Source organism: Notechis scutatus, chromosome 2 (genome assembly GCF_049901735.1).
Source record: "Notechis scutatus isolate UNSWTSFEM ecotype Mainland chromosome 2, rNotScu1.2, whole genome shotgun sequence".
Taxonomy (NCBI): Eukaryota; Metazoa; Chordata; class Lepidosauria; order Squamata; family Elapidae; genus Notechis; species Notechis scutatus.
In genome coordinates, this window is record NC_142010.1 from 19,494,942 (window position 1) to 19,507,849 (window position 12,908).

Sequence of the window (12,908 nt, forward strand, 5' to 3'; positions counted from 1 at the left end):
CCAAAAACGGAGATTGGGAGCCCGTTTTCACGGGCAGAGTGCTCAGGCCGCCACAGGCGCTCCGGCACAAGTGACGTCAAGGTGCCCCCCCACCCCACCCCAGGTCAAACACAACTCTGATGTGGCCCTCAATGAAAGAGTTTGACACCCTCGTCCTAGAAGAACCATATAACACAGAAGGAGCTGCCTGTCTTCTCCAAGGCATTTTCCCTTGGTTAATCGTTGTTTTTTTGACACAAACCCTTTTCCTTTTCTGACCCTTTCCCCACATAGCAGGGCGAGACAGACAGGACTGCTTGCAGCATTTTAAAAAGGCAGCTTAAGGCCACATGAAATAAGGCTGCCCGCCCTGAATCTGGAAACTTAACTGTTAAATCTCTCCCATTAAGATTATTCCCAAATGCAGCTCACCTTGTTGCTCTTATTCCTGTCAAGTTTGATGGGCTTTGATATTTCTTCTTCTTCCTCCTCCTCCTCCTCCTCTTCACTCTGTTCCTGGTTCAGGGCAGCGAACACATTTCCCCCCTGAAGGTGACAAAGAAAGGCGGGGAAAAAAAACTAGTGAGAAGAATGTCACAAAAAGAACCAGGTAACGGAACCTCTTCATCAAGGCACCAGAGTAAACTAACCCCAATTTTTTTCAGGCCACAGAATCTGTTCTTTTTAAGTCAAGGATTGTTTGATCAAGACACAATAGTCTAGCAACCGAAAAGCAGTTAAACTCCCCCCCTTCCCCTTTTTTTCCTTAAGTCACTCATGGAACCCCATCATCAAGGAACATAGACTGACAAGACTCCCTTAGTGGTTGTCTGGACATTGGGTTAGGAAGCATAAGACACCAACAATTTTATATGTTATCCAATATAATTCTAAAGTCCCCCAATAAAATATTACATTATAAGAAAAAAATGAGAGAAATAAAAACAGATGAAAAAAAATGAAATGTGTTGATTTAGGCCAGCTTCCCCAAGTTTGATCTGAAGCACTTTTCTTTGCCCAAAGACTTGACAAAATCCTGACCATCAAATCGCTCACAACCTCCAATAAGATCCTTATTTTAAGGAATTACATGACTTAATAATTTTCAAATGATTAATTTCTCACCAAATTATTATAATCTATGCTATTACAGAGGAAGAAACCTACTAATCTAAATAAAGGGTTGAGCAACATCAGCTGGGGTTAAAGTTCAATAATGTCTAGAAGTCATGTTTAATTATTTAAATTAATATCCATTTCCTTAAATTAATTATACTCATCCCAGTTTAAGTTAATTATGTTTATTCTGATTATCTATTCATAATTCCTTCTAACCCTCTCCCCAGTTTTTTTAAAATGACTTTAAGGGCCATATAAACTGAAGTGTGGCTTATGAGTAAACTATCTGCTGCTAGATGGAGCTCACTCAAGCACCGCCATGTTCACTGGAGGGCATAAGCTTTGAAGAACACCATACTGTATGTTGCATTACTCAATCAATAGAGAGAGAGAGCGCTAAAGCTTGCAAGCGTTAGTTACTGCAACCAAATTCTGTTCTCATTCCATTTCAACCTCTCATTCTTGTCCACAAAGAAGTACTTTGAAAGCATCCACAGACTTACTTTGTTTTTCTTGCCTGCTTTGGCGACAGGAATGGGCACTGGAAGAGAAGCAAAAAAAAAGTCAAAGTCATATTGGGTTGTGATCTAGAGAGAGACTGTAAGCAGGATCAAGCTTACAATCTGAAAGACCTACTCTAGCCCAGAGTTCCCCAACCTTTGGTGGCCTAGAGTGGGGGAGGGGGAAAGAAAGGGAAGGGTTTTGTGGGAGGGGTAAGTGCATGCGTGCGAGCACCCGTTACTTACGTGAATGGGGCTGAGCGCCCGTGATGCTTGTGAAAATGAGGACCTGCGACATTCACACGATTGAGGCCTCAATTTGCCTGTGACAATCGCATGACTGAGGCCTCAAGCTCCCGTGACAATCGCGAGTAGGGCCATGAGACCGTGATGTTCATGAGAGAGGGGCCGTGACTGCTTGCGTGAGTGGGGCTAGTGAGAAGCATGCCTGCACGCCAGACAGCCCCTCACACAGCCACTTGCAAACAGGCTGTGGCCTGGTCCCAGGCCGCAGCCCACAGGTTAGGGAGCCATGCTCTAGTCTCCCCCAATCAAAGTGCTTTGGACTACAATTCCAGTCATATCCCAACTGGCAGAGGATGGTGGTCTTGAAGAACGCATCCGCTTCTTGGCAAACTTGCCTGAAACTGTGCAGGAAAGTGTCCCTCATCCTTGAAACCTTGTGAGATCTCAGGCAGGAGCCTTGAAGTCTCTCCCAAGGCCTCAGCCATTTGTAAAGTTTTATGATAGGGGGTCAATACCAGGTCAAGGAGTGTTGCAAGCGCTCAGGGCCGACCCCAATTAACAGGAGTCTGAAAAGCAGAATGAAAACAGCAGCCTCCTACCTTCTTCCTCTTCATCACTGGCTTGGGCAGACAGCTTCTTCAACCTCTCGATCAACTGGTTCTCCTCCTCATCCTCCTCTTCTGCTGCCTGTTTTTTCTTCTGCTCTTTTTTCTTATCTCGCCTCTTCTTTTGCTGTTGCAGCTGCTGCAAGCAAAAGACAACACACACCACACAGAAAAAGAGAAGGTCAAAGGATGGGCAACCCACTACCCTCAACGGAGTAACGTCTTGACCACAAGGATCTACCCCGTGGGACAATTTGGAATGACTTGCCTGTTGCTGCTCCTTCTTTTCTTTCTCTGCTGCATGATTCTCGCTGGAGTGTTTCTCCTCCACAGCCAGTTCCTCGAAGAACTTGGAGCACAGGAAAGAAATTTGGGAGAATCAGTGGCAGAAAGTTCGACCTTAAGAGTAGTTAAGACATTTCGAATCCTGCCACTCCTACTGCAAGGGTGTGTAACTTTCTGGAAGTTGGGAGCTGTAAGGAGATGGGCACAGGAATTTTCAGGAATTATGGGAGGACGGTATTGGACAATAACATGACGTTACAGGGTGGATGGAACAATGTTTAGGTGCATGGGGAGAGTGTAAGTTAAAGTACAGAAATGGGGACATTATGTTCCTTTAAAAAAATAATCTCCAAACATGTCACATTTTTCAGTGTAGTTGTAACTTTGAACAGTCACTAAACAAATTGTTGTTAATTTGAGGAACCACCTGTATTTTGACCATACTCATTTTGGGCTCAGAAAAGGAACTTAAAAGGAAGTTACCGCAGAGAGTAATGTGGACCATGCTCCTTAACCTACCAAAAGGATGATGGGATTTATTTATTTAAAGCATCTAGGTGGCCTCCTGTCTCACATGCTGATGTCCAGCTGATCCTAGGCAGCTCTTAACAAACAATTGCAAAATCATTTGTTTCAGGTCCCTTCCCTGTGCCTTTTCTGTGTCTTACTGAAACTACAGGGATCAAAGTTTAGGGTCCAATCTGGATAAAAACCATGCAAAAATAGCTTTTACCCCCAACTTATACCAGACCACTCAGATGCATATCTGAGTAAAGAACTGTCCTAATGGTACTTTTCTTAAGGGATACAGAGAAGCTTTCTAAGACAGGGGCTTGATTTCTTCTCCACAAATTTCACTTCCAGGAACGCCCTAAAGCAGGGGTCCCCAACCACCAGTCCGCGGACCGGTACCGGTCCGTGGAACAAATCCTACCGGGCCGCTGGTTTGCTGGGCGCCGCCATCTTGTTTTGATGAAAAAGTGCTTCCGGTGAGCTTTTCCGGGTAGAAAGCTCACCGGAAGCACGTTTCATCAAAACAAGATGGCGGCGCCAGCTGATGCCGTACCGGGCCGCGGCATAAAAAGGTTGGGGACCACTGCCCTAAAGCAGTGTTTCCCAACTGTGGCAACTTTAAGATAGATGGACTTCAACTCCCAGAATTCCCCAGCCAGAATGGCTGCCTGAGGAATTCTGGGAGTTGAAGTCCACAAGTCTTAAAGTTGCTAAGGTTGGGAAACACTGCCCTAAAGCAAAGGTCTTCAAACTTGGCAAGTTTGAGACTTGTGGACTTCAACCCCCAGAATTCCTGAGCTAACATGACTGGAGGAGGAACTCTGGGAGTTGAAGTCCACAAGACTTAAAGCTGTCAAGTTTGAAGACCCCTGTCCTAAAGACTACAAAACACTCTTCCATCCTTCCAAGATTGGTGAAACTAGGACCCAGGTTGTTGGGGGCAGTATGCTGACTCGCTAAACCACTTAGAGAAGGCTGTAAAGCACTATTATTTATTTTATTTAGAAAATGTATATTGCTGCCTACTTGCAAATGGCAACTTACTAGGACATAAAAACCTATGAAGTGGTATATAAGTCTAAGTGCTACTACTATTGAGAAACGCTAGTTTTTCTTGACTAAAAATAGCTATGGTAAAACCTTCAAGCAGCAAGACTAAAACTTACCGATTTTTTCGTCTTTTTATCCTTCTTTCCCTTCTTTACTAGTTTGTCTGAAAGAAACAAAAATAATCAAAACTAAGAGTTGACAAGTACCATTGTTCTGAAGAAGCTCCAAGACTTGCACCATTTGGCTTTGGGTCCAACCAAACCAGACTTCTCTGTCTTATAAAGCGTGAGAAAAGGAAGATGAAAGTACTGGCAAACTGAAAAAGCATTTTTATGCTTGGAAAAGTTTGAGCCAGCATGATATAAAGATTAAACTACTGGAAGGGATCTGCAGGCTGAAGTCTTTATTTGAATCAGAGTGGAAAGGAACCGCAGAACCTCAGAGATGTCTGTGGAGAGTCTCAAGTCATCCAAGTCCTGATTGTCCCAAAGGTGCTTTTTTCAAAAGGCAACTGGACTTTCTGGCTTTTCTTTGAAGGCGTTTCGCTTCTCATCCAAGAAGCTTCTTCAGCTCTGACTGGATGGAGGGGAATGGAAGGATTTATGCTGCTTGCAGAGAGCTGGTCATTTGCATTCTTTTAGCAAGTCGTTGAGGCCACCTGGAGGTTTATCTGTGTCCTCAGGGTCACCTGAGTGGTGCCAATGGGTGTGGAGCCTTCTTAGAACTGCTGAAAAGACTGTTGTAGATTGAAGATAGGTAATGTCACATCCCTCCTCCTCTGTTCAGAGTGGGCTGTTCAATTTTGACATAGATGGCTTTTTTCAAACTGTTCAAAGACTTTAAAGATTAACTCGTTAAAAGGGTGCAAATGACCAGCTGTCTGCAAGGAGTATAAATCCTTCCATTCCCCTCCATCCAGTCAGAGCTGAAGAAGCTTCTTGGATGAGAAGCAAAACGTCTTCAAAGAAAAGCCAGAAAGTCCAGTTGCCTCTTGAAAAAAGCACCTTTGGGAGAACCTCAGAGATGTTACATCAATCACAATTACTGTGTCTCCCAATATTGTCATGTGTATAAACTTAGAGGGATTTTTCACAACAGTGCTCTAAGCATTCAAATATAGTACTTTAAAAAAAAGCCAAAGCAACATAAAGGTAGCCTTTGATTTAGGACTAAAACTGAGTCCAACATTTCAGCTGCCAAGCAAGCCAGTTAAGTAAATTTTGCTCAATTATACAAAGGAGTGTAAAGTGTATGGCAACAAACCCTTATACATTTGGAATTTAAGTGCTGTTGGCAGTTTAGGGATGGAGAAGGACATATGATGCAGGTAGTCCTCGACTTATGAGCACAATTGAGCCCCAAAATTCTGTTAATAAGCGAGACAGTTGTTAACTGAGTTTTGCCTGATTTTATGACCTTTCTAGCCACAGTTGCTAAATGAATCGCTGCAGTTCTTAAGTTAGTAACACAGTTGTTAAGTGAATCTGGCTTCTCCACTGATTTTGCTTTTCAGAAGGTCACAAAACGTGATCACATAACCCCGGGACACTGTCATAAATACATGACAATTGACAAGCATCTAAATTATGGTCATGTAACAATGGGGATGCTCCAATGGTTGTAAGTGAAAACCGGTCATAAGTCGCTTTTTTTCCAATGATGTTGTAACTTCAAATGGTCACTCAATGCACGGTTGTAAGTTGGGAACTACCTGTAGTTCATGACCCATTTCAAAGTCATCTAAATTATTACTACAGAATTAAATTCTTATCCCATCTTTTTATATACGTATATAAACTCAAGGTGGCAACCATATCTAATACTCTTGCCTCCTATTTTCTCCCACAATAATATTGTGAGAGGAGTTCAGTTTACAGAAAGTGACTGTCCAAAAGCACCCAGCTGACTTCCAAGCCTAAGGGAGGCCTAGTGTTTCTAGGTTGGCACCTTCACCACCACTACAACAAATTATTGGCTCTCCAAGTCTTTGCAATGCCCTCTTCCTTTAGTACCCTAAGCCCATGCTTATTTTGTTTGATTGTTAATCTAGGCTAGGGTTCTCAATTTACCTCATTGTAGAGTGTGTCAGAATAGCTGAGGGTGATAGCTTAGGCCCATCCTCTGGAATTGATGTGACATGTTTCTCCATCTTTGTTTCCATCGTGATGGGTTGATGCCTCTTAGTACTCCTCCTCCTCCCCATTATCGTTCTTACACTTAATTCTAGACATATTGTGGAAATAGGAGAAACTCTCCCATACTACCACCTCTTACAATACTAGACAACACAGTATCAATAGTAGAAGCCTTCAAATTTCTAGGTTCTATCATATCACAAGACCTAAAATGGACTCCTAACATCAAAAACGTCATCAAAAAAGCACAACAAATAAGGTTCTTTCTGCACCAACTCAGAAAGCTCAAACTGCCCAAGGAGCTGCTGATACAGTTCTACAGGGGAATTACTGAGTCTGTCATCTGCACCTCTATAACTGTCTGGTTTGGTTCTGCAACCCAACAAGACATATAGAGCAATGCACACCAGAATTAGACACAAGGACAGTTTTTTCCCCAAAAGCCATCACTCTGCTAAATAAATATTTCCCCCAACACTGTCCAACTATTTACAAAGTCTGCACTACTATTACTATTCATCTTCTCATCACTCCTTATCACCCATCCCCTCTCACTTGTGACTGTATGACTATAACTTTGTCACTTGTATCCTTATGATTTATATTGACTGTTTCCTAGTATAATTTGATGCTTATTGTACCCTATGACTATTATTAAATGTTGTACCTGATGATTCTTGACAAATGTACCTTTTCTTTTATGTATACTGAGAACATTTGCACCAAGACAAATTCCTTGTGTGTCCAATCACACTTGGCCAATAAAGAATTCTAGTCTAATCTAATCTTCTAATAGTCCTCGACTTACAACCACAATTCAGCCCCAAAGTACTGTCGTTAAGTGAGGCATTGGTTAAGTGAGTTTTGCCCCATTTTACTACCTTTCTTGCCACAGTTGCTAAGTGAACGCTGTAGTTAATAAGTTAGTAACCTAGTTGTTAAGTGAATCTGGCTTCCTCATTGACTTTGTCAGAACATCACAAAAGAGGATCCCATGATTTTGGGGGCACATCAAGAGTCATAAATATGAACCGCTTGCCAAGCACCTGAATTTTGATCATATGATCATAGGGATACTGCTGAGGTATAACTGTGAAAAATGGTCATGTCACTTTTTTTCCAGTGCTGTTGCAATTTTGAATGGTCTCTAAATGAACCTTTGTAAATCAAGGGCTACCTGTAAATCAGTGATCCCCAACCTTTTTTACGCCGCGGCCCGGTACCGGCATCAGCTGGGCGCCATCTTTTTTTGATGAAAAAGTGCTTCCGGTGAGCTTTCACCGGAAAAGCTCACCAAGCGCTGGCGCCATCTTTTGATGAACGTGCTTCCGGTGAAATGGCTTTCTACCCGGAAAAGCTCACCGGAAGCGCTGGCGCGCCATCTTTTTGATGAAAACGTGCTTCCGGTGAGCTTTCTACCCGGAAAAGCTCACCGGGCGCTGCGCCGCCATCTTTTTGATGAAACGTGCTTCCGGTGAGCTTTCTACCGGAAAAGCTCACCAGAAGCACTTTTTCATCAAAAAAAGATGGCGGCGCCCAGCAAGCCAGCGGCCCGGTAGGACTGGTGGTTGGGGACCCCTGCTGTAAATCACAGTCACCAAAGGAAGAGCAGTCCAAATTGAACACTGAAAACTAAACACGAGATTGGTGAACAAACAGGAAAGGCTAGTGTCCAAAATGCCACATGCTCACTCAGCCTCCCAGGGTGCAATGGTGCCGCCAAGCGTAAGTACGAGGTACGCCATAAATGATTTCCCATCTTCCAGGACTTTTTAAGTTGGAGCTACAGATAGATTTGTTTGTATCAGCAAAATTTTGTAGTGTAACTCAAAAGTTTGCATGTAGCAGACGATCTATATGTATTTGCTTCCAGGAACTTTTAATAGATGCGTGCAAAATTGTTTTTTTTTTCCCATCCCAGACTTAGGAAAAAAGATTAGGGCATTGACAGCTGCTAAATCTTTAGGAACCCAGCTGGAAAATAAATATAATTGCCAGCTCTGTTCCTAGTCAAGTGCTTATTTGTATTTGTAATTTGGAGCTGAGGATTTGTGAATGTTCTGACAAATTTCCGGGGCAATATTAGGTCATTAAAATACAAGCTCAAGATTAAATTAACAAAGGAGATTTCATTGGACCACACAAAACCGGCACAGCTCTCCAGGGAACCTGCTAAATCTCCAGAAGTTGCTGACGGTTAAGTGACATCTATAATGGCCAATGGTGAGGAATTTTGGGAGTTGTTCTGTAAACAGGTTTCTGGTTTGTATTAAAAATGCTGAATCAATGGAGCTGATACTTCAGGACTTGGCAAGGACTTTGTCCCTGTCTTCACAACAGGAAATAATCATAACCTCCTCCCTCATTAAGCACCTCCCAAATGCATCCTAACTCCTATCGGCCATGGTAAGGATGATGAAACTTGTTGTATACTGTGCTAAGGAAATAATTTTGTATACTTTCTTCTTCTTCTTTTTCTTCAGCGTTTATCTCGCGCTCTGGCGAGTCCGCTAATGTCCTCGAGTACTGCTTCCACGCCTCTCTGTCCGCCACGTATGTCGGGTCTGCCTTCGCGATCTCTAGATCGGCCTTGATCGTGTCCATCCAGCGTTGCTTAGGTCTACCACGCGGTCTCGCTCCTCCGACAATCACCTTCATCGCAGATTTGATGATGGATTCTTCCTTGGCACGACTCACATGGCCGAACCATCGTAGCCGGGACTGCCTTATGACCGTGGGGATGGGCACGACGTTGAACCGTCTGCGCACTTCTTCATTCCTGACGCGATCGAGTAGGGTGAGGCCTACCGACCATCGGAGCATTCGCATCTCCATTGTCTGGAGTCTGCTTTCGACTTCTTTGGTCGCCGGCCAGCACTCTGCGCCGTATATGGCCACGGGCGCACCACAGAGTTATAGATTTTCGCCTTCAGGCGCATCGGCATCTTCTTGTCACAGAAATAATTTTGTATACTATGCTAGAAAAAGGGGCTCCAGGATTACAGAGATGACTAAATGAAGGAAAGACAGAGAAAGGTAACAGCGGAGAAGTTGTGGGTACATATGGAAGAAATTTAACAGCAACACAGCATGGGAGGCAACCCAGTACAGCGAACAGAGAGCAGAAAGAAGATTGAGACAGATACCTTACACAAGAATTAGGATCAGGAGGAACTATGTGGTTTTGGCAAGAAGAGAATAGGAGGGGAAAGAGGGAAATTTAGGCTCTGTGGAACCAAACTCAAGGAGATTTACGGACTCCAGGATGGCCATATGCAGAATTTCAAGTATTTGGGGCTTCAGCAGAAAATCTACAATTCTCAAGTGGGGAGGAATCCAGTTTGGTGCACCAACTCTGTCCTCTGGAAGGTCTCATCCTCTCATTATAAATATATACAATTGGGATGGATATGTGCAGCCCTCCCAAGTGGGAATGAGAATGATAGGAGTTAAAAACATATGGAAGATCTTAGCATAAACTGGTGACAGACTATGCTACAAATCAGCAAATGACTCTCCAACTGCTATGAATAAAGGGTGCTACAAGCTGCTCTTTCAATCCATCCAACTGGGATTAATTCCAACTGGAATTAATTGTACCAACAAAAATGGGCATATGAAGCACTTTGATTGTCCTCAGTGTAACACAAAATCTCAAAATCTTACTATACAGCCACATTTATGAACAAATATATCTTTTTGGTTAGGTGGATTGCAATATTTATCCCGTTACAATACTATGGATATTTATCAGCCTAGTCAAAATAATATTTGTCTCCTTACTCTTTTTCCTTAGGAAAGCAGAAAGTTTAATTAAATATCAATTTAGTAACACACATTAATTAAGCTCCACTGGTTAAAGATCATGCAACGTGTACTGGTCTTTTCTGTGAAGCAGTCATCCCAGTTTGTTATCTAGGCTACAGTCATTGCAGGTGCATTTCCAATATAACAATACATACTACTCACTTTTAGCCCCTTCGGTGTCTTTTTTGGAAACAATGTAAATGCGTGATGGCAAAAAATATACTACCATCTCACTTACCAGGAGCACTCTTAACATTGTCATATGCCTTGTCTAAGAGTACTTACATTCAAATCACCCCTTTCCATCCTTGACTAAACCTCATCACATCAGCGAATATGGTTTGGACAATTGGCATTTACATTTATTTTATTTTTATTTATTTGATTTGCCAATTGTTTACAAGATAATAAGTATAAGTGTATACATAGTTGTGAATACATGAAATGGGTACATATAAGAAAAATAAAAGAATAAGAGAAACAATAGGACAGGGACGGTAGGCACGATGGTGCGCTTATGCACGCCCCATTCCAAGACATAGGCTAGACAAAACTGAATTAGTAAGTGAAAAGGAGGACTAAATCAAGAGAGAGAGAGAAAAGGTTGCTGTAGACATATGGAGAGAAGAAAAATGTCACGGAGCTAAACACAATCAAATACATTCACACTTCAGGTATTCACCCTCTGTCTATATTAGAAATGCTACTGAGGTTTCTACATTTCCAGTCTCTGGAAAGGACTACGGAGGAACTTCTGAATAAATCTACCATTATTCGAAAGAAAGCTACTTATTTCGATGTGTGTGGGTTTTTTTTGTTTTTTTGGGGGGGTATCATGGCTGTAAACTTATTTATAAAGAGGGGGGGGGGAAAGGAGAGGGATTGCAGAGCATTTATTCTCCCCATTTTTTATTTTCCCGACTTTTCAAACCCTTCCAACCCCAAATTCCGAGAGGCTTCCCAGCACTGAGCTCTTCTTCCAGGTTATCCTTGTTGAATTCCACCCCCCACCCCCCGCAAATCGTACCTCCAGCTCCTTGCACGGGGCATGTCTTCTCCTCCCCGTCCCCGATCCATTCCTCCTGGGCGTGGTGCTGCTTTCCTCCTTTAGGCATGGCTCAGCCCCCCGGTTTTCTCCCACCGCCGCCACTTAGCTCCTGCGCCTCCGACGCCCGGAAAAAGAGGCTTCCCACTTGCACGCCTCCTTCCTATTGCGCCTGCGCGAGAGTGACCACGCTAAGGCGGAGCGAATAGTGTCGCCCTATAAGTGCCGAGCGGGTTGTACGATGGAGATCGTGACACTTCCTAGAAAGGCCCTGAAGGCCTGCTATCATAGAGAGCAAACGTTGTATATAGATAGTCGAAGGGCAGTAAATAAAGTCTTCTCGTAAACAGATGTAGTTTTTCTTTGGACTTCAGCATGGGAGGCTTCTTACATGCCAATAAATTAAGGCCATTTCTTCTTAACTGACCACTTAGTTATAGTTCTTGTCTTTTTTATAGCATACAAAGAAAAGACAAGAAACTATATTGCATATAGTCTTCATGACTATAATGCAGGGGTGGGCAAACTTTTTGGCTCGGGGGCCTCATTGACTTTTAAAATTTGACAGATGGACCGCTACCTGGTGTCGAAATGCCTGTCATTACAAGTCAAAATCAAATGAATGCAATCATTCAATCATTCACATCAAACCTTAATTCTGTACCAATCTTCGGCGGGCGGATTAAAAAGACCAACGGGCCGGATGTGGCCCTCGGGCCGTGTTTGCCCACCCCTGCTATAATGGGATGACTTTGGACCAATCACTCTTATCATACTGTTTTTGTTGTTGATATACAGATAATCTATGTCTTATGACCCCACCTGGACCATAGTTTCCATTGCTAAGCAAGGCAATGATTTGTGCTTGACTTTATGAACTTTTTTGCCACAGTTAAGTGAATCACGTGGTTATTAAGCAAATCCAGCTTTTCCCATTGACTTTGTTGTTGGAAGCTGGCAGGAAAGGTGAGCACATCACCCTAAGATGCTGCTACCAATACCTATATGCAGATTGCCAAGTGCCCAAATTTTGATCATATGACCATGGGATGCTGTGGCAGTCATAAATGTGAAGAGAGTTATAAGTTACTTTTTTCAGTGCCACGGTAACTTTAAATGGTGACTAATAGTTGTAAGTCGAGGTTTACCTGTACATTTTTTGTTGATTTCTTATCTTAGATGTATAATGTACCTGCCTCTAGGAATTGTTTGTACATTAAAAGGATATAAAAATATTAAGCAAATAAACTGTACTCTAGTGACTGTTTGTACTAAAGTAAATTGCAAATGTTTATTTTTCTTTGAAGACCAAAACATTTATCTTGTCAAACAATTATTAGATAACAGGTATAAGTATAAACATGGTTATAAATACATGAAATGGATACGAATAAGAAAAAAAGAAACAATAGGACAGGGACGGTAGGCACATTTTGGTGCGCTTATGCATGCCCTCTACAGACCTCTTAGGAAAGGGGTGAGCTCAATAGTAGACAGTCTAATGTTGAAGATTTTGGGGTTTGGGGAAGAAACCACAGAGTCAGGTAGAGTATTCCAGACATTGACTACTCTATTACTGAAGTCGTATTTCCTGCAATCAAGTTTGGTGCTGTTTATCTTTAGT

General features: G+C 42.6%; 1 protein-coding gene across 5 annotated transcripts in view; it reads right to left on the reverse strand.

The window, feature by feature from the left end:
• The window catches only part of ABCF1 (ATP binding cassette subfamily F member 1), a 39,244-nt gene extending 27,821 nt beyond the window's left edge, over positions 1-11,423 (reverse strand). For 3 of the 5 annotated variants that reach the window (XM_087954385.1, XM_087954383.1, XM_087954380.1), the window contains exons 1-6: positions 11,267-11,423; positions 4,414-4,460; positions 2,718-2,798; positions 2,444-2,588; positions 1,602-1,639; positions 412-525 (exon numbers count right to left, since the gene is read on the reverse strand). In XM_087954385.1, coding sequence (XP_087810511.1) covers positions 412-525; positions 1,602-1,639; positions 2,444-2,588; positions 2,718-2,798; positions 4,414-4,460; positions 11,267-11,354 — 513 coding nt within the window. In that variant the 5' untranslated portion in view covers positions 11,355-11,423. The remainder of the gene's footprint in view (positions 1-411; positions 526-1,601; positions 1,640-2,443; positions 2,589-2,717; positions 2,799-4,413; positions 4,461-11,266) is intronic. The other 2 variants (XM_087954384.1, XM_087954381.1) reach the window with 1 other exon arrangement.
• Between the last annotated feature and the right edge of the window lie 1,485 nt (positions 11,424-12,908).